This window comes from Acanthopagrus latus, chromosome 15 (genome assembly GCF_904848185.1).
Source record: "Acanthopagrus latus isolate v.2019 chromosome 15, fAcaLat1.1, whole genome shotgun sequence".
NCBI lineage: Eukaryota > Metazoa > Chordata > Actinopteri > Spariformes > Sparidae > Acanthopagrus > Acanthopagrus latus.
This window is the reverse complement of record NC_051053.1, coordinates 15441684-15463811: the sequence shown is the minus strand read 5'-3', so window position 1 is coordinate 15463811 and position 22128 is coordinate 15441684. Positions and strand designations below refer to the sequence as shown.

The following is a 22128-nucleotide window of genomic DNA, read 5'->3' as shown; positions in this document are numbered from 1 at the left end:
CATATTTTTTAGTGACCGCTGTAGATAAGGGAGGATGAGACGAGAGGTGTTCAGTTGGTTTCAGCCTATGACAATGCAAGAATGCATTAAATCTTACACACTGGACCTTTAAAAATCAAGACAAATCAAATTGGCACCTAAGTATCATGGTGGTACCGATTTGGGAGATTAGTTTTAAGTCCCAGCTCTAATTGTTACAGGTAATGATATAGTTGAGTTGTGTTTTTAGATTTCCATTTAATGACTTTTTACATCGAGACATTATTATTTGTACTAATTACACAACATGCACGCAAGTTTATATACATTTTAACACAAACTTTGAATGTTTGTTTTAACAGCCTGTCTTCATTGTAGTGTTGCCGACGTTGTAATAAGCATTCTTGACATAGTCGTGCAGCACTGGAGTTGTTGTTGGTGCAGTGAATGACGTGTCGGCAGGAGTGATGACAACTGAGCATCTGTCACACACCCTGTACATACATACTGTGCTGCAGGCACAAGAGGAGCTGATGTTTTGCTTGTGGAACAAGCTCACTAAGTGGTCTCTGCCTGCATTAGCACAGCACTTTGTCTTGTGTAAATACAGTAGCATGTCACAGAGTTGATTTAGGAAGAATTGTAGGGGACCAGGCGCCAGGCTCACATAGGTTTTGTGCTCAACCGAATAATTCAGCATAAGGTTTGTTTATCATGAACAAATGGGATCATTGTAGTATTGCTACAGCTGTTATAAATGAAGTTGCACTGAAACATGAAGTGTCACTGAACTGTTTGTCACCTTCCCTCCTTTCTGACCTGCGACTTTTCTCTCTCCTTACAGACAGTACAGACACAAAAGCCTCACTTCTTGGCAGTGCACTGTCAAGAGGTGGGTGGAAAGAACTATGAGGCATCCATGTCACATGTGGATTGTTTTGTCAGGTGAGTATAGCGCTAATGATAGTGGTCACTTTCTTAATTCTTTTGATTAAATTGAAATAATTGAGCAGTTTCTATGATAAGGAAATGCAGAGCAAGCAGGATTACTGTTTTAAACTGAAGGTACTACTCCCCCCACTGGTCGCATCACAGCTGTACGTCAGCTCAACTAAATATGTTTGTTTGTTTGGTTTTTTTTTCAAAGTAGGCCTTAAATCTCGGATTACAATAAATGTAAACTTCTTTCAGTACATACTAAGATATTCTGAATTTGGTTCAACTTGAAGAACTTGATGCTTTTATTCTTTATTAAGATTTCCTGATGCATCTCTCTCTGTCTTGTGTCCATCAGAGAGCTGTTGTCCAGTGATGCCATGAAGGAATACAGCAGAGCCCGCGTCTACCTCGATGAGAACTACAAATCCCAGGAGCATTTCACGGTAAGCGCTGTTTTTTATGCCTATGGGTTCACATTCTGTCCGAATTCTAACAGTTTGAGTGTACTTTCTAAGTGGTTTTCATCTCAGCTGAAATGGGGATGAACCACAGGCTCAATAGTGATATCATTCTATTAAATGTTTTAATGTGGCAGTTCAGTTTCATGCTTGCCCAAACTGTAGAAATATGAAATAAACTTGGAATGACATGATAAAGCCAGACATTGTTTGCACAAAAAGTCTTTTCTATAGATAAACTGAAGATATCAGACTAGTTGCATCAGTCTAGCTGCACGCAGTGGTGTTGTCAAACTGAAAATCTGCTTTCAAACAGATGCAAAACCCTGAAAAGAAAAAATCTACACAAATGAAAATTTTTAAACTTGAAAAACTTCTGGCAATCTTTCCTCATTTTAGCCTGAACATTTTTGACATCACATTTCACACTAAACAGGGATATTAGTTTTACAGTTGCAGTGTCATTAGCAGTAGTAGCTGTAAATGCAATACTGCCGACAGTGGCAGCAGTTATACAAGCTACAGTCATAGCAGCAACTGTACCGGTTTCATGAATTCTTACATTGTTATGCTAAATTGTGCTTCCTCTCTTGATGGAGGCCATTCTCGCTGGATTGTGATGCTAACTAGAAAACACGTCAGCCAATGAACGTGTTGTTTTGTGCTCAGAGCTCTTAACTGAGGACATTGTGGTGGAATTATGGCTTGTTGTTGAAACTGCAACCGTAATTTAATGTGGATAGAGGATAAGATGATAACTGTCAACCACCATGCACCAGGGGTGGGACAAAAAATTGATACAGCAATATATTTAATCGCTTCCTCTTGCAATACGATTATAGATACTCAGGCATTGGATTATCAATATTTTTATTTAAACATGCTGGTACGGACATAGATTCCCCAAAATGTTTGAATCACTAATCACTAGAGTCACAGCTTCATAACTAATGTAAACATTATATTGTATTTAGAGAGGCATTGGAGTAGTATTAGTGAACGTGTGTTGGAAATCCCAGCTTTATAAAAAGATCTGCTGGTTACAACAGTTTCCTCAGTATGCAGTAACAGCAGTTGGCCACCAGGAGGCAGTAGATGCTTGGAAATAATTCTGTTGTTTGCGCTCAGTTTAATGTGTAACAGCTGAATTTCTTAGGGACTGCCTATCTTTTTTTGTTATCAGGATTGATCAGCAAACCATGGATTCCTTAGCATTGCTTTATAGTTTGTTATAGTCAACAAAAGTATGCTTTGATACAGTTTATTTCACATCAGTTACAAACACATTTACTAAGATAATAAAACATAAAGCCAATGCGTATTTTTGAATTTATCTAGTTTTTTTTAAGTTGCTTTTAAGTATCTAGACCAATAGTGTGATATAATGTTTTTCACGTTCCTCTGGAAGATAGATTTCCATACACCGTCAGCGCTGATAAATGATAAATAAATGATAATACGTATGAGTTTCATTCGCTCAATATGGATAGATGCTTTAATTTTGGTGAATGACCCTCTTCATTCATGTATTTGCACCACAGCTGAACAGATGTTTAGTGTTTGGCCTCTTGGTGGAGCCAGATACTCAAAGCTCACAGCAGTAGCAGAGGACTATAGCCCTGTTGTGTCAGTATCCTCTTTATAAGGAAATATGGTTTTAAGTGCAGTTTTATGTCTGATGCTTTATTGACAGACTACATGTATGTCACATGTTCATCCCTGCTATCCAAGGAGATTAAGTGGAAAAAACACAATATAATAATCTATCCAAATCGGTCCAAAAATGGACTTTGTTCCCAGTTTGTCTGTGATCACTGAGTTGTGTGCGCCTCTCCTCCATGTTTTCACCGTTATCACCACGCTACGCTGCATCTCCACAAACGCTCATAAATCACAGCACCCACTGAGTCACATTTGCTCTTTTCAAAAAAATATTACAAACATTGGCCTTTAGAAAAATATAATTATCTGCCATTTCATATAAGCACCGCTAATATCCCGGCATTAGGAGCTGTTTATTTAATGGTGTTTGTCTATAGATTAACCTTTTTGTTGTATTTTCATTTTCATCAAATAGAGCTGGCAGTTTGTGCGTCTCTTTGTGAGTCAGTCAGTGGAAAGGGAAACATCTGATGTGGTTTCTATGATGTTGATATTGAAATCCTGGCAACAGTAAATATGAATAGACTCTCCAGTCTTTCTCACACAGGGCTTGCCATTTAGCTTTGATGACATCACCCGTATTTGTTTTCACAATCTTCGATTTTTTCCCCCCCGTGCTCCGGGGATAATTGTTTGTTGTCTGCCCCCGCCTGTCAATTTTCAGATAATGTAAGTGAAAACACTTTTCTGGGTCCAGAGCTCCTCCCTTGTATGACTGTGTGTTTTGTTGTGTTTTTGTATGCAGTTATGTGTGCGCAGTTTCTTTGGAAGTAGATGAGTGAATGTTTTGGATGAGTGGGAGTGTAGTAATGTGGCAAGTCTATGGTAAAGGCCAGGGAGATTGTTTACATGCCTGCCCAGTGTGAGAGCGTGTTTGAACTGCGTGTCAGTGGAGGAGAGGAATGTGATTGATAAATGAAACCCCCCACTTACAACTATGATTAGTGCTGGAAAAAAATAATCATTTAGAAACTACAACTATTTTTTTAAGCACAAAGGCACAGAAATGACTTGTTTTAGCTTCTCAAATGTTAATTTCTGCTGTTTTACCAGTCTTCTATGATAATAAATAGAGCAGCAACCATTAATCATTTTGTTGTCAACTATTAGATTAATGACAAGTAATTGATTTATAAATTTAAGGACTTTTTTTAAGGAAATAAATAAAAAGATAAATAGAGTCAGAATTCTCTCATTCCAGCTTCTTTATATGAATGTTTTTTGGTGTCTTTACTCCTCAGTAAACTGAATATCTTTGTGTTGTGGACAGAACAAGACATTTTAGGATGTCATGTTTGAATGCCTTCCTAAACTAACAACTGATTGACTAATCAAGACAATAATCTGATTAATTAACAATGGAAATAATCTTTAGTTTCAGGCCAAAGAGTGAATTGAGCCTCTTTATGGATTTATGGAGTTCTGATGGTACAAAAGAAGCAATCTGATTATTTCAATTTGGGCTCAGTTTGTGAGTTTTTGATGGCTGCTTTTAAAACAAATTTCTGACATCTCATGTTTAATTAGATTTATTTATTTCGTGCTGCAACATACAGTCATGCACAATCAGCAGATGCATGGACCAAGTTATTTATTTAGATCCTTTTTTTCCACTTTAAAAGTAGCAGCTAATGTTCTTGTTGTCCACACAAATAAAAAATTAAAACTTGATATGACAATATTTAAAAAAGCACAACGGAACAAATTAAATAAACTACAAACATATATATATATATATATATATATATATATATATATATATATATATATATATATATATATATATATATATATATATATATATATATATATATATATATATATATATATATATATATTAATTCACAACAATAAAACTACTTATGACAATAACAATGACAACAGGACAAACATAAATCAAGATAATATTCAGGTATATACAGCGTGTGTATAATGAAAATCATCACTGGTGGAATCCCTAACTCTGCCACGATTTTGAGAAAAACCTACTAAACAAGTAAACTAATATGTTGTTTATTTTCCTTATTTCTAGTTAAAATGTCTAATTTACGTTAATATAAGACACCATCATCCAACAAGCAACATTTAAGTGAGATGTAGGGACTTGTTTTTAGACATCATATCTCATTTTAAGAACTCTTAAGAAGCAAATAGTCACTTCTTTCATTTGCAGATTTCTTACTTATAATAGAAGCAGCTTGTTTTTCGTAATTTTTAAGACTTATTTTTGGCAGTTTTTTTCCCAGTGTATTATTTCAAATATGTATCAATTGCTAAACCAAAACCCCTTGAAGTTTTGAATTTCTAGAGCACAAACAACAATTTCTTTGTAAATAAGTAAGAGACATTTCTTTGCAAATTCCACCTGCTGTTACATAATTTAAACTGCAGTGTGGAGTCAGTAGGAAGCCGCAGCTTTATTTGTTTACTGTATCTGAACTTCCCTAAATAAAACTGTAATCATTCCTTGATGTTAAAATGCTACATGTAACACCTTGATGCTGAATCTGAACAATGAGCCGGAGCTCCTCCTCTCCTCCCAGAGGAAGGCGGCAGTGATGGGCTAGAGCTTGACTGACACGTCCCCCCTACGGCTGAGCCCGGGCCTGGTGTTTTACAGCCCTGTTAAGGTATACAGCAGGTAAAATGTCAATTAGGAAGGCCCGCCCTGATAACTCAACTCCCAATCCACTTGTTCTTGGCCATTAATATTTATCGTGGGCCTGGCCCTGGAGCTGCAGCCCATGTCATCTGCAATGATGTGCGCTAATGTTACCGCTTCCTGACACGCTAACACACACACACACACACACACTTGTAATCTGCTGTCCGTACGGCTTAACGGAATCGCCTGCAGACCTGTGCACACACAAACACACACACACCTACCACTGTCACACAGTCTAATCAAGCTCTCCACATACAGACAGTGACACTGAGCAGCTCACAGTGCCTCCTCAGCCCTCAGTTGTTCCAGGGCATTTTAATGGGAAATTAAAGGCATCCCTCATGTCTGTGGTCTGCAGGACAGGAATGAGAGCAGCGACCGAGGATAAATCAGGCTCCACTGCTTGACAGGACACCGCTGTCTGAGTTTGCCTCCTGGTTGTGTGTGTATGCATGCGCGTGTTTGTACGTGCAAATTTCACCCTGAGGGACAGTGTTATTGTATTTTAGCGCTTTATTCTGACCATTTTGTGTCTTGAATCTAAAAGACATTCAAAGAAGTTCAAAGCAAGCTGTTGGTAGTTTTTGATTTTGATTGAACTCCAAAAACAGATCTACACAACTTTTTTAGTAAGGAAAAAAACAGCATTGTTCAGTAGAAATGGATGAATCATGAAGGCTGAATTTGCCATCCACATATAGATTAGCAAGTCCATTGGAGAAAGTGAAGGAGATGAGAGAAAAGCTATTGGTCTGGACTTCCTTTTAATCCTTCTGCTATTTGAGTATAACTTATTTGAATTTTTCCCTGGAAGAAGATGTTATCTGGAAGAATACAGATGCACACTATTTTAGTTTGAACTGGTGTTTTTATTTAGTATTTGTGCTATGAGAAGATGGTCACTATAAATATTTTGGGCCTTAAAATGTAAGTTCAGCAGCTGCTGTATGTGAGTTGACTTAATTCAGACTGAATGATTAGTTCAAAGTTTTCTTCGTTTGTTTTCAGTAAAAAACAATTGTTAAGTCAACAGAACTAATGTTCAATAACCTAAAGATTTTAAGTTAAATCAAACTGTTGACTGTTGAATCATGCTGACGAGCAAATTAAGTTTTGTTTGACATTTTCTCAGTTTGAAGATTGAGGTCTTCAAAGAAAAGCCGCGGCTGCTTTGTGTCAGCATCGGTACAAAGACGATATGTCAGTGTAAGGGGGAAGAGACTCAATTCAAGCCTTCAAAAGCAATTTTTTAATATCTGTGAAAACAAAAAAAAAAAATGATTTGTTTTAAAATGTGTCATGGACAAACAACAAATATCATATATGTTTTCATTTAATTAACTGCTGAAGGTTTCCAAATATGCTGATGATGTTTCTTTAGATGAGTTGATCAAACTTTTTTAGTATTCTATCGAATTCAAGTCTTAAGACATGTGAAGTTAGAAAAGCTCATGTGTATAAGTTTGGAAATTGTCTGAAAATAAAAAAAAATACAAATTTAAGTTTTACCACCTTGAAATAGACACATTAAGTTACTGCTGAAAGATTAGTTTATTTCACTAAATTCCTGTATGATTATTATTATTACTTTTATTTTTTTTACAGGTTAATATGTATTTTTAGGCATTGGATAAATAGTGGCCTCTATTTGTGAGGTCAAATGTGACTTGACACAGAAATCACAGCAAATTCCATGTAACAGTGATGATTAAGATACAGAGAAGGGGGCTGCATGCTAACTGAACAGAAATGCCTTATAATGTAACATTCATATAAGATGATGGATGCAGTTGGACCAGGTTTAGTGTAAGCTCTTGTGCTCTGGTCATGGCAGGTGTGAGCGAACAGGCAGGTTTACTTGTCAGAAATCATAAAGATGGATAGAACAATGTAGAAAGCGAATGCTGATGACAAATCCGAGTCTTTAGCGAGGTGGTTGAGTATTAAGACGCTTAAAAAGAGAAGTTGCTGGTTTGACCCCACAACAACAACATGTCGATGTGTCTATGAGCAAGGTATGGCCTGTGACTCAAATTTTAAGTTGAAGGCTTTCAACAACATCAACAAGATGCTTGATTTTTGCCTCTCCTGCACATGCACACATCTGATGTGTGGTCAGTAGAGCAGCCCTGTCAGTCGCTGCCAGCAGCTCAGCCTCTCTGTGCTCCAGAGGTGAGTCCTTAACTCTCCTCCCGGCAGCACGCTGTAATGCAATCATCAGTAGCGCTCTGCTCGGCCAGGAATTTATGAACACTTAGTGTCCCTCCGTGCTGACAGGGCCTCAGCGTGAGTGTGTTTACGGTATTACCCAGAAATGCATGTCACTCGCATTTATCGCGCCCCCCCAACCATTTTTTTTTTCTTACTGCGTCCTATATCACCCGCCTGTTCCACCTTTTTATGATGAAACTAAACCAGGTTGCATATAGAGATTATACTTTCCCAGAGAAAGTGGGGTCATAGAGGAAGGGTCTCTGTGTACAGTCTGTTGGTTTTACACACAGAGGTTAACTAGCAGGGGCAGCACCCACCTCTACCTCCTCCTCCTCCTCCAGCCCTGTGTTTAAAAAGACCACAGCAGGCACATAAGCAGGTTAAAATATTGCTAACTAAATCCGAGCGAGCTCTTATTTCAATATGGTGAGAAGTACGCCACCGACTGAGGCCACTTGAATGGAGTAGATGTCAGCACGGTAATATGGCCGGGCCATAACTCTCCGCGGCCATCACTCATACTCTCGGGGCAGACATAAGTGCATACACACACATATATATGGTGACAAAGCTGAATAAACACTGATGCAGGCACGCGCAGGCACACACTCAGGACACGGGGTTGAGCGACAATCAATGAATCTGCCATCAGACGTGAGTTATGATGCAAAGAGAGTGGGCATTCCCTGCGTGAAAATATTTTGACTGAAAATGTAGATATAATTAATAGATTGTGTAAAGAGGTGGAGGATTTGATGCATTTATTACAAGGAGTCAAATCTGAGGGAGCTGAGCCTTTTGGCCTCCCGGATCATCACTGCGGCTGCTCTCTCACGCACACACACACAAGTGCCGAGCATCTCCTCATAAACAACGCTCTGATAAAGTGTTGGTGTGTTTGGTCGGGATCTAGCTGAAGGGGGAGTAAATCAGTTGTGTTGGAGGTGGAGGTGTTGTGGTGTGTGTGTGTGTGTGTGTGTGTGTTTGTGGGTGGATGGTGGTGGTGGTGGTGGTGGTGGTGGGGGGCTCCAGCCACAGATAATGATGTGATTCCAGCATGAGGCGGGCCGGGTGTACCTCGCCACCGTCCATTATGATGTGCGGCCCCCAGCCACCGAGGGGGCAGAGTGAAGGTGAGCCTGTCATATCGATCTTTTTAGTGCTAAAATATGAGCCACTTTACTCTGCTCCCCGGCGCGGTGATGTGAAAAATAATAACTCGGACCCAAATTAAAAATATTGATCGCTTAGGAGGTGTTGAGAGCAAATAAACACCCTCTGAAGGATTTTTATCCCCCACCTCCCCTCCCTCCTCCGTCTTGTCCCTCCCCGCCCGGGTCAGGCATGGTGGCTGAACTGTAAAAAAAAAAAAAATCTCAACACCATGTTGTTGCTCAGTTGTCTTCATCATAACCACCTCCCTGGCTCTTGATGCTCTTTTATTGTTTCCAGACACAACAAGCGGCCATCTTTTACGCTACTCCCTAACACTGATTGATCGAGTTTTGACTCCATAATCTGGCATTAGCTTGACTCCATTCAGGTACGCCCCCCCCACCACCATCTCCACCCCAAGCCATAATTTTTTGCACATTCAAGCTTGACTTTTTTATTCCTTCGCCGCTTTAACAGATGAGCTGACACGGGGCCATCAAACGGGTGGGAAAACAATTGCCACAAGGTTAATTTTATTGCCTGCTCCATGCATTTGTGAGCAGGCGGGAGGTGTCCTCTGCCCGGGTCCTGATGAATGGCCGCGCCGAGCAGGCAGGAATGAAAATGAGAGGGGAGAGGCCAGGCGCAGGGAGCCGGAGTCTCGCCGCTCCCACCTGAAATTGAAATTTTTTCTGACATGCTCAAAATTGGTATTCTGATATATAAGGGAGTGGATGTTCCATTTAGTTTGATGATGAAAGCCGTCATGTGTCCCAGTCAATTGCGTTTTACGACACCCACTTTACCTCATACATCCGGAGAAGGTTAATATCCACACATCCTAAATGGCGGATGTCAGATTGTTCCGAGTCTGTAGGAAAATAAACTACTTAGTGTATCTAAATGCTGTCGTAATACTTGGCCGTCCTGCTCGCAGCACTATTGATTGTCCACAAGGACGTTTGTTCTGTTTTGGGGCCAAGGCGGGATGAATAGATATTTGATGGAGCGTGGAGAGCGGGGCTGGACCCGCATCTGCATCTCGGTGCTGTGTCAGTGGGGACGAGGGCCAGGCGACGGGGTGAATCACATGCTGCTTGTTGACATCAGTGAGAGGGAGCCGGGGCCGGAGCTGGCGATATCTCCGGTTCCCCACTTGAGCCGGGTCCTCTCGCTGAAAGCTCACTCCTGTCTACTGGCTTCAGGCCCTCACTCAGTGTGTGAGTGTATGTGTGTGCTTGTGTGTGCATACACATGTATGTCTGTGCATCATCGCTGATATAGGGCCAGCACTTCCATACGTATCGATTCTTCCTCTATAGCTGCTTCATTTGCATGACCCAGCTGACCCAGGCAGTCAGTGGCCATTATATTCCCATTAGCTAATCTCTCAGCTTTGATTTCCATAATCCTCTGTCTATTGAGAGCCCTCACAGCTCTCACAGTCCCGCTCTCCAAGGAGAAAAAAGAACCCCAGCCTCCCCACCCCAGCCACTTTACTCTCCCAAAAACCAGCACAATACGCATCATGTACACACATGTATGAATGGAGAAAGTACCCGTTATGTAGAATGGCTGCTTTCAGAGTCTTCTTAGCATTATTAATTATGATGCATTAAAGGTGCACTACACAGTTTTGGAAAAATGCATTTCTTTTGAAAATAGAGAAGAATCTGCATTCAAAGTGTGATGGACAAACTGCACTGAAGGGACAAAACAATTTCATCACGTTTGACTTTACTGTGTTTATATTTAAAGAATCTCTCTAAGTAACAACATCACTTTTCTGAGTTTGAACATGCTTTCCAAAACTTGTAACAAGCAATATTTAAATGTTGTGTTTTGCTTTTCAGTGTGGAGCTAAATTAACTACATTTGTTTAGTAAACCTATAACAATGCATCATATTTTATAAAAGAATTGAACATTTTGTATATAAACTATAACATTACAATATAACATTATCATATGTTTATTATTAACACAACATCATGTGTTATTAATACAATATCAATATTTTATATATTGTTTTGGTCTTGTGCTGCTGACATGACTGTTGAAGGTACAAAAGAGGATGATTGAGGGCTTCAGCGATCAGTTTTGGTTTTTTTTTCTGTTTTTGGGGGGGAAGAAACTAGCCCCTTTATTATTTCAGTCCCTCCTTTACAACTTAGTAGACAAGATAAAGAGGGGATTTTGTACCAACAAAAGACTTACTTGGAAGATAACATCTTTGTCTAATTTAGATAGCCGGACTCTCATATTAGCTTTGGCGGAACTAGAATGTTTTTTTGCACAAATGTGGATTTTGGCTTCCATCACTCAGATGTCATGTTTGGAAAAGGACTGATTTCACCAAGTGAACAGTAAGTCTTTCAATGCACTAATGGGCCAAGGAGTTTTTTATCCAGATAGACCAGAAACAAATTTTAAAACCAACATTGTGTAACTTTTTTTTACCTTAAAATAACAGCTGCAAAATCATGTTGGTGGTAAAGTGTAATAGAGTGAATGATGTCTCTGTCTCACTCCGTTCCCCATCACTTGTTTCTGCTCTGTGTAACTACAATGAGAGGGTAGGATCGCAGCGTTACATACATTCAACATTTATTTCAACATACTGTTTTTATCACATGACATTGTTGAGATGTAATGAGTTCTGTATTTCTAGTTAGCACCTACATTACATTTGACAGACCTTGGATTTATATTTACAACAGTGGTGTTGCACTCAGAAACCGTGGGGGGCGCCATGCCACACTAAATGTCAGTTTCTACATAATGTTGCTTTAAGTAGCTCTTTTTAGTGTCTCTTTAAAGTTCCATTTGTTATGACGAGAGTATAGATATCGCAAAAAAGAAGATGATTATATGTCATACAATCATGCCATGTGAATTTACAAAAATAGAACATCCAGATACTTCATGCCTACTCAGTTTACAGGCTTCTTATTTACTAGAAAGTCTTTAAGGCTGAAAAATCTAAATATTTAGTCTATGTAACACTTAAACTAGATGCAGTACTCTGTTCAGTGTAGTGGTTGTTACACTGTATAGAAGGGATTTTATGGTATTTAACCCTCCATGCTTACAGCTAGTCACTGATTCTGTCACCAACACTTGCCAGGACAAAATTGATGTAAACCAGCTAGCTACAGCTAACACATTCACCTCCCACATCTCCACTCATCCTCTCCTGGAAGAGACACTGTGCCAGGCCAAATTGACCTTAATCACCCTCAGTAGAGTTCTCTTGGAACGATTGCTCCCATTGATCAAAGAGGACCTACCACCTACTGCCCACACTCCACCCTTGACACCCCCTCCCCTCCAAATGAGCTGATAATTAATAAGGGCTGTCTCTGCAAACACCAGTCAACAGACAGCATGATGGATCGGACAGCTTGGATGCAAACCAATACGATGCCAAGCTTTTTTCTGGCCCCTGGGTGTCCTTTACCCCGCATGATCAGGCATGCAGAGGAGCACCCACCCTGCTAATTAAATACCCACAGGTTGCCCTTGTTTTTCAGTGGGGATGCTTTCTATCTGTTCACTATTGGCATGTATTTAATAATTCATGGGGCTGCACCACTGAGGACAGTGCTCAGGGTCTGTGCTGTGCTGCTGCAGACTTTGTAATAAAGTCAGATTTCAGAGTTTTAACAGCTCACAATGTAACGCATGGTGTCGACTTCATTTAGGGAAAATTAACTTGAAACTTTCACTGTTTGCTTTCGGATTAAAGGTTTCTAAAACCAACACCCACATCCTAAAAGCTGATCATGTCGGAGCAAGATGGTGCATATTAACAATTCTTAACAATCAGACATTCTTATCATTCATGTGAACAAGCAGTCACAGCACCGTGGGACATTTGCTGCAGAGCTGCAGAATAATGACTACACCTTCAGGCCATTTCCTCTAACTGTCACTGAGGTGGTTAAACATCAGTGACAACACACAATTATTCTGTCTTGTGACAGCTGTCGGCCTTTTTGCTGAATGAGCCGAGCAGTGACGGACAGAACCATGACTGATCTACACCACTGTGCTAATGACTTCCTCTTAATCACTGCACTTCCTTGGGTTTGTCACCACGTGACTTGTTAGCCGCTAATTGTGAGATAAAGGCATTTTCTGCAGAGGAAAATTGTGTTAGCTGCATAATTAAAATGCCTCAAGGCTTGAAATGGATTATTCGTAGCCAATTGTATGATATTTATTGTTTGTTTTTTTTTGTTTTGTTTTTTGTTTTTACCACAATTTGGTATGGTAATAGGGATTATTTTTGACAGATACAATGATTGCAGTATGATTCACAATTAGTAGGAATGATCATTTTTGCATCAGAATTTTCACCCCCACCCAACCAACGAAGTAAAATAAAATAAGATAAACATCATGACGATGTGACATTTGTTGGGGTCTGTAGCAAACAAACTTTTTAACTCACTGGCCTTGTGACATGGTAATCTATCTCAATAAAAAGACAATTAAAATCGTATCATAATGCTGTTTTGTATTTTTATATTTTATTCATTATTACGAACCCTATAAGCATCCATAACACACATAATGTATTAAAATCACATAGTGTGTGTGTGTGTATGTATATGTATATAATATAATATAATATAATATAATATAATATAATATAATATAATATAATATAATATAATATAATATAAAAAGATCAATATGAGCCAGACATGAAGGAATAGGTGTCTGTCTTCAAACGCACTGAGGAAAATAAAGAAACAGATGTTAGGGCCTGTCTCTGCAAGGCAACAGCTGCAGTTAGGAAGTGCAGTCGTCTGGCCCTCGTGCAGCCCCTAACTGGTGTGATTGGGTGTAATTGGTGAATCTGGTCTAAAAGGAGTTGCGGGGTCGTCGGCTATGGGTTGTGAGCCTGTCATAATAACAACCAACAATGTGATCATTTCATTTCCTTTTCACTTACACATCACCTCACTTCACATGAGACAGCACACACAGACATGGGGACAAGGTTAACGTTGGGCCCCATTTATTTCACTCTAACAATGACTCTAAATAGCCTTTCAAAAGCGAGTGAGGAGGGAGACAAAAATAATCGAATCACACAATTACTGCTGGGCTTCATTCTATAGTTAAGTGCATTTTTATTGTGTAACGTTTCTTTTTTTCCCCCTCCGCCCTCTCCCACCTCCCCCCCACCCCCACCCCCCTTTATATTTTTCCTGCCTCCCTCGGCAAGCGTTCTCTCCCTGCCACTTCTCATCTAATATGGCCGTAATTGGGTTTGCTTGTACAAATCAGATTTCAGCAATTGGGTTATCCTCCTCTGAAATTGGAGAGGTCTCTGGGCTGGCATGGGTGGAGAGTTAATCTGCTTTTGTTAAGCCCTTCTTTTGGTGGCCGCGGCTGTGCCAGTTAAAGCGTTTTACCTGTCACTGTGGACATGGCTCGTAATTTACCCCCCTCTTCAAAGAAAAGGAGGGAAAAAAAAACTCCCTTGCACGCACACAGTATACAAATCCAGCCATCTGCTTCTCCTCGTGCAAATAATGACATTTGAATCGAGCATTAACAGGCTTAATTACTTTAAAATTGTCATTTTAATTTACACTGATATAGTATTGATCACACAAGCAGAGATTAAGGCCCTCAGTGGAGCGGTTGATGTGGAATTAAACAGGGCCAGGTCCTCCTGGGGCCTGCCTGGCCTGTCCTGCCGCAGCCAGAAGAGGAATGACATCCTCCCCCTAATGAACTGGCAGCATGCGCAGACATGAATTTCAGGCCCCGCTGGAGAAGGAGGGAAATAATGGGGTTTGGGGAGCCATGGCGGGTTATTCATTCACTGCCATGCACCAATTCTCCTGTGATTCATCCCCAGGCCCTCAGACCCCCACTGCCTGTTTGCCTGCCACATTCAGCCCGTCTGACCTTTCTCCCGCCTAAGTGTATATATATATCGCCTCCCTCCTCCGGGAGCACCTTGCCCCATACCTGGTATCATGTACAGAAGGGAGGGAGTGGCATGAAGAGCAAGGGTGAGATACTTCCTGTGAGCCACCAGCCTCTAATCCAAACCGCCCCCCCCCCCCCCCCCCCCAACCCAGTGGTGGAAGTGTCGGTCCGTGATTCTCCCTCTCATCCTGGCTCACCGGCCTGTCTGAAGGAGACGACACTTTCCCGGGAATTGATCTCCTCAGTCGAGGCCGATGTCACGCACAACTGGTTAATATCAGGGGGGAAATCGTTACATTAAATCCAAGCAATTTCTCCCCGGTTTGAGGAAAGCCTGTGGCTGCCAGGGTAAGCGCTGTGTTGTGGAGTAATTATAGCAGTGGAAACAACCTTTTGACACCTGTCTCCAATGAACACACTCAAACAATCACACTCCACACAAGGGCTTTTAATGACTGTCTCTAAGAGTGAGGGGCTGATAAGAACAAAGCCGGGGCTGTGTGCAGACACAGGTAGGAAGGGTATTCCAAGACACGTGCTGTCTGACACAACACATTTCAACTGAAAATCACTGTTTGACTTTTTTACCCACTGTAATCATTTAATTTTATGATGCTTAATTTTGTGAGACAATAGTTAAACCTTCTCTTTTTGTGTGAACAGAGCAACAGTGTGTCATTGAAGATGGACTGTTTGCTGACGTATCTCGAATCAGATGTCACTATCGTGTTAAAGCTTAAAATCTCTACCTAGATGGTAGAGCAGGTCGGCCATTAATCGTAAGGTTGGCAAATTTTTTTCAAATGAAAGGCTTATTCCTCTTTTCAACAACCTAAGTGATTATAGTGCGCATGGTAACTAGAAATGTATTGACTCCTGCAATTTAGTAAGACCTGAAAATTTGAGGCCATGATATAAATATCAGCATATAGACAACCAACAGCAACAACAGCATCATGGTAGTAACTCAGCATGTCTGATGTTGTTTGCTCTCCTCCTCATTTCTAACTTTCTTGTTTATCTCCACTCTGGGCTTTCAAGAGCTTTAGAAATGATTTATTGAATTGGATACACATCATGAAATCACACTGTGATGGCTCAGCGGCAAAGTCAAAACAAAACTTGAGTCAATGCCTGTCCTTGAGCCAGTTGACTACCAGTGTTCCCTAAAACAGCCCAAAGGTCTCCGAGCAGATTGAAAGAGGGGAGGGGATCGTTTGTGAGGTCCTCATTTGATTGCATTACCTGCGCCTGGATGCCGAGAGGTGGAAGCCATCTTGACAATGAAGGCTAAACAAAACAACAACCTCTTCTCTCTCTCGGCTGGCAACTCCCTGTGACGGATATCAAGATGCCTCCAATACACGTAATGGACTTGGCAAGACCTGGGTCGGCTGGCTTGGGCCTTCCACTCCACTCTGTCATCCAATCACCTTATTCTAATGCTATTGCATTGTTTAGTCAACCAGCTGTCCATTTACATCAACCCATAACCACACAGCCACACCACAGAGGCACTTAATAGAATTAGCAGGTATTGTGCAGCACATTTTAAACACATAGGCCTTTTTAAACACACACACTCAGTCACTCCACCTCCCTCCCTGGGCTGATGATCCCCGCTTGCTGTCAGAGTAATGGCATCACAAGCTCTGCCTTTCTTCTTTCACTGCCATAACACCATACCCTGCCCCCCATGGACACTTTATTCAGATCTTTTAAAGTGTAGCCAATATTGTTGTCATGTTTATGTTATGTGCTACATATTAACAGCTCATAAAGCACATTTGTTGCATTATTAAATCATTTTTAACTCGCTCTTCATTAGGAAATAGGAAGCTGATGCTCTCTGCCCAAACAGCCGGTTAATTATAGGGCTCATAATTTCCTAATCTGATTTTGGGGAATGTTTGTGAGTCTGTTCGGCTAGGCAGCATATAAATAGACAAACAAAAATGAAACAGCCACATGGCTGGGAATTTGCAGTCATATGCCCTCTCTTGCCCTTGACTGAATGCATTGTTTTCCTTCTCAAACACCAACACTCCATTGACATCTTTCCATACAAATTAATCTCATATGCTTTTCCTTTCTTGTGAGTAACAGAGAACAACTTCACATCAAGTAACCCCGAAATTATCTTAAGTCCTCATTATCAAATGATGTGAATTGAGGCATGTGTACATTTATTTGGAATGACTCATCTATGGGGTCAGGGGAAATGAGCAATCCCTTTGTCCGCTAGCAGCCACCCCCCGTTAAACTATTACCTATAAAAACAGCCGTACACTCCCAGTCAGAGGGCGTGTCCCGCCTGGTGTAATAACGAGGGCCTTCCTCCTTGTCCCATTCCTCGGCCGATTGATTTTTGTAAGGAAAATTAATGCAGTCGCTGTGAGGTTCTGGAGGTCAGAGGTAGACAGGCCTCAGCAGATGAGGGGCGTTGCTGGGCAAACGCAAAGGCAGCGTGCGGCTACGGCATCTCCAGAGTCTGCCTGATGAAACTTACTGTGCGTTTGTTTGAGGGCGGAGCGCGCAACAGCTTATGATGTATTGTCTCAGCGCTGTTCCATGCACACACCAAAATGCATCTCCTATGATTGATCGAGCAAATATACAGGCTCATATATTGACTACAATCACTCACACCAATGTTGGTTGGGTGTATTGCCCTTGTTGTTATATGTATTTATATTTGTGGTCTTGAAAGCAGGCCAACGGTGGAGAAAAACATATGGTTTCAATTCCTTCACCCCAGAAAATAACCAAATGGTGTCTTATAAGCAAAGCATAACCATATTTCAGTGAGTAATGCTTCCCAAGTGGGAACCAATCTAACACAAAGGGTGCCCCAGTCAGCAGGGTCCCTGCACAAGTTCAAGCTACAAAGGCACCCTGTGTGCACCATGCTGTAGCTAATTACCAGCTCATTAAAGAGCCCTCTAATTAGATTGGATGTTATGCACTTTCAGTTAAATTTGTGCTCTTAATTTTAACTGGCTAATTACATTTCTGAAAAGAAAAAAAAACACATTTCAAAGCACTCTTTGGCCAGCTGGAAATGAGGCATTTCTCAGAATGCTTGGCTACCGAGATTTGAATCTTCTCATCTATGGATAATTGTTGGAGAGAAGAGCCAATATTTCTGGTAACACAGCTGGTTGACTGTCTAGACCTGGAGTGTGTCAAGTATCGGGTTCCGCGACAAGTTGAGGTAAAAATGTGCAGTAAAAACAGAGTTGAAATGGCCTTTTTTGTACAGCAAAGATGTAGTCTTGTCAAACGCATGTTTAAATAATCAAATAATACCTCCACTGTGTTGCTTTAACTGTTGGAGCAGAGCCTTCATTTGTTATTGGTTCCACCTATGTTTTGGAGGAAAAAGTTTTTGTATTGACATGTACTATAGTATGCCTATGAAATAAAATGTCATGATCGCTGGCTCCAAGCTAGCAGTAAACTAACGTTACACACAAACAGCTAACTCTTGTCTGCTCATTTGTGTAGACCGCTGTATTTACAAACAGACCAGTTCAGATTGTAACTTTGTACAGTACCAAGTCCGCTTACTTTATTTTTTCAGACGTCTTAGTTGTGTATACTCGCTAACACATTGGATAGGAGCTAGAAGTTGGTCGTGGTTTAAAGTTGCCATTAATTTGGCAACAGATGGCTTGTAGAATGGCCCGCTGGCTAGTTAGTAAGTCCGTAAAACCCTAAGACCAGCACTTAGGTAGTAGACTCTACTTCTCATGCTGTACGTTTTTTTGGAACAACTAGACTAGACTAGACTAGAGCTTTTAGTGTGTCTCAGTAATGAAGCAAAGATCTACCCCTTCAGACTATTCACATTTTCATGTATTTATAGAAATGTTTTTTGACAATGGCAAGTACATAGCCTTGGCAAATGCTGGCCACAACAAAAAAATGTTTTTTCCCCTTTTTTTGTACACAGCAACTGCTAAACAGGGATAGCACTGCAAAGCCAAAGTCAGGGCTATTATTGAGTCAATCAGATGTAACAGATGCACTGTACATTGCTTATTTTTCTCTGCTGCCTCGTGACCAAATGATATACAATACAGTACCACCTGGTCATCTGTCGAGCACACAAAGGGGCGACCCAGGAGCCTTGTTGCATATCTGCATGGGCCCCTCCAAATCCTCTTTTCTTCCCACATTTCTGTGGGTGTGATATTTACAGGAGAGCAGACGTTGGTCTGCTGCCACTCTTGCCCCTGGCACCGGACCTCTGCTCACTCACAACTTAAAGCTGTCTTTCAAGAGGGGCCACGGGAAAGGCCGGATGCTGCGATTGTACGGATAAAAAAGAAACATCTGCGCAGGAAAAGTCCTCCGTTGTTCACTCTTTTTTATTTATTATTATAATAATACAATAAGAGGAAAAAAAACCCCATGACATAATTTCTTGTTATCTAAGAAGCTGAGGCTGCATTTACATTTGCTTTTCATGCAGCGTCCATGTGCTCTTAGGGGCGATGCACTGGAGTATAACTAAGCTAGCATGGAGGATATCCAACCATTTAAATCAAGCCTCTGGGAATTTTACATAACACATCATTGGCGAGCATTGGTTTTTACATAAAGACAAAGAGGGCCACAAAGAGCCACCGGACGGGCGTCTTAGCCTAAGACGAGCCGCTGCGTGTGTTTTTGCAGACTCCTCTAAAGCTTCACGGTCCTGTGGTCACTGTTGTGCTCAGAGAACGCCTTTGCTCATACCCAGACAGAACACAGACAGAAAGCTGCTTATTTTTTTTTATACATCTAGGGGGGGAAAAATGATTTTTCTGAACGCGACCTCAAAACTGAAACCTCTGCTCTGATGGGGTGACTCCTCAGCTTGATCTTCAGACGAGCTCTCTCTCTCTCTCCCTCTTTCTCGCTCTCTCTCTTTCTCTCTCGTGGCCTCTGGGCCTGAGGAGATACTGTAGACCGCCATCGATTGTCCCTGAGTCGTGGAAGCTGTCGTATTTTATAGATGTTTCACGAGATGGCTCATGATCTAGACGATGTTGCCTTCATTTGGGAAGAGTTGTGTTTGTACTAAGGGAGGAGGAAGGGCTCTTGATACAGAGAAATGAGGACCTTCCTGATAAATTCGTCTCACAAGTGACAAAGTAATGCCACTTAGATGCAGAAAACTAATATATTTCATTATGGGACTCAGCAATAGAGCTGTATCTCATTGGGCAGCCAAGGATACCACTTTGTCATTACAAGGCCACATGAGCAAGCCACAGGCAGTATGGGATGGGGACAGAATCAGAGCTGCTTCTGGACAGAAGCTGACTGATTACTTTTCCAGCTGACATCACAGCACTGACAGCTATCCCAGGCGTCCTTTGGGAGGGTTGAGTTTGCTCAATACTGATTATTTCACATCGAAAGTTCCTTGTGTCACTGATCACTTCACCCCAGATGTTGACTTGTGTGTGCACATGTGCTTCCCCTCTGCAAATGCAGTAAATTGTTTAAAAAGTCTTCATTAAAAGGAAGTAGACAAGTTGTGCTTTCATGAAAAACTTTTCAAACTTCTTTACAGTCTTTATTTAACCGCAGCAATCAGTTAAAATTATATTGCTTCCATTCTCCCTACAAGCCTGTATGATGCTAATTCAATCAATTCTTTCACAATTGAGGACACATGAATAGGCGTAATATTAAATCAGATAATAATATAGATTGATGAACAGTCCATGACAACATTAGCAGCCTTTTCCAAAATGCAGAGATGAAAAAAAAAATCAATGAGCTCAAAGACCTGTCATTTGCATGGGCCTCTTCCCCTAATGGGAATACTTTTACAGATGGGGAATTACAAGTTGAAATATTCTTTTTGATTATTGGACATCCATAGCCAAATATGATTTACATTAATGAGCCTAAGTATATTAAAGCCATTTTATCCCCCAGCATCCGAAACAATTGAATAATGGCTCTGGCAACCAAGCAGCGGCCTGCGAAAATGGAGAGGAGGTAATGTCACTTTAATTACTAATGGATACCTCAATTGTTCTGACTTTGATTTTTCATCTTTGGGAACAATCTAATAACGCAAATATTCATCATCTTCATATTCCCTTTTAAAACGATGATTTTGTCAGGACCAGACAGCGTAATTATTTAAAGAAAGTGGCCTTTTACCATGCTGGCCTCCAACACTAGCGGTTTATTTGAAGATTGCTTTGAAAACATTATTTTCCTGTGAAGAAAGAAGAAAGGTCTTTTCATGCCCAATTACAGATGTCTGATACACTTAACGTTGACAAGCTGACCTTGTTAGCGGGGGAAAGTCATAAAATCTCCTGTAGAACTACAAGTGTCATTGGATAAATGGCACATCCTGTTTTAGTATTAGTTGCGGTTCTGTCATAATTAAATTGCGCCGTGCAGTGTTTTGATGTGAGCTTTATTACAAAGTTACAGAACAATCTTACATAGCTGTGTCTCAATCATTGGGTTGGTTTGACCTTAAAAGTGTTCTGCTTGATTTTTTTCAACTGCTCTAGTCAGCTTCAATTCACCAGAGCATGCGACACAACAAAGCAGTCTTGACATTGCTGTTTAATTAGGTTAAAACACTTTTTTTAACACAGAGGATACATAATATGCATACAAGGTCCTTATGACCTTGTGAGCCATTGAAAATATATTGCTTATGTCTCTGTGGCAACATGCGATACCATCAACATACTGCAGCTTGTCAGAATGTATCTAAACTATAAGCATAATAATGTTTCTATTAGTTCTTCATTACCTTCTTATTAGTCAGGAGAATCCCTTTTGCCAGAGCTTAATAAAAACCTAGAAAACCTCAGAAAAAGCTAGCCTGACCTCTGCTCCACTTCACTCATGTTATGTTTTGAAAGCCAATAACCACGTAGTAGTCTTTTGGATTTTTAGTTGTCTTGAAATTGTCGTATCTAACATTTTAAATTACATCTTACCAGGCACATCCCTTGAATGTGCAGTGTGAACTAATTCGAACAAATGAAACTTTAGCTGATTTCATCTTTTGTTGGATAAACTATGCAATGGGCATAGCGTGTAACTATTTTTGGCATTCTGTTAACCA

At 40.6% G+C, this 22128-nt stretch overlaps 1 protein-coding gene across 3 annotated transcripts in view; it reads left to right on the top strand.

The window, feature by feature from the left end:
• LOC119033931 (inositol polyphosphate-5-phosphatase A) overlaps positions 1 to 22128 on the top strand; it is a 145606-nt gene that overhangs the window by 49839 nt on the left and 73639 nt on the right. For all 3 annotated transcript variants that reach the window (XM_037124548.1, XM_037124549.1, XM_037124550.1), the window contains exons 3-4: positions 824 to 924; positions 1274 to 1361. In XM_037124548.1, coding sequence (XP_036980443.1) covers positions 824 to 924; positions 1274 to 1361 — 189 coding nt within the window. The remainder of the gene's footprint in view (positions 1 to 823; positions 925 to 1273; positions 1362 to 22128) is intronic.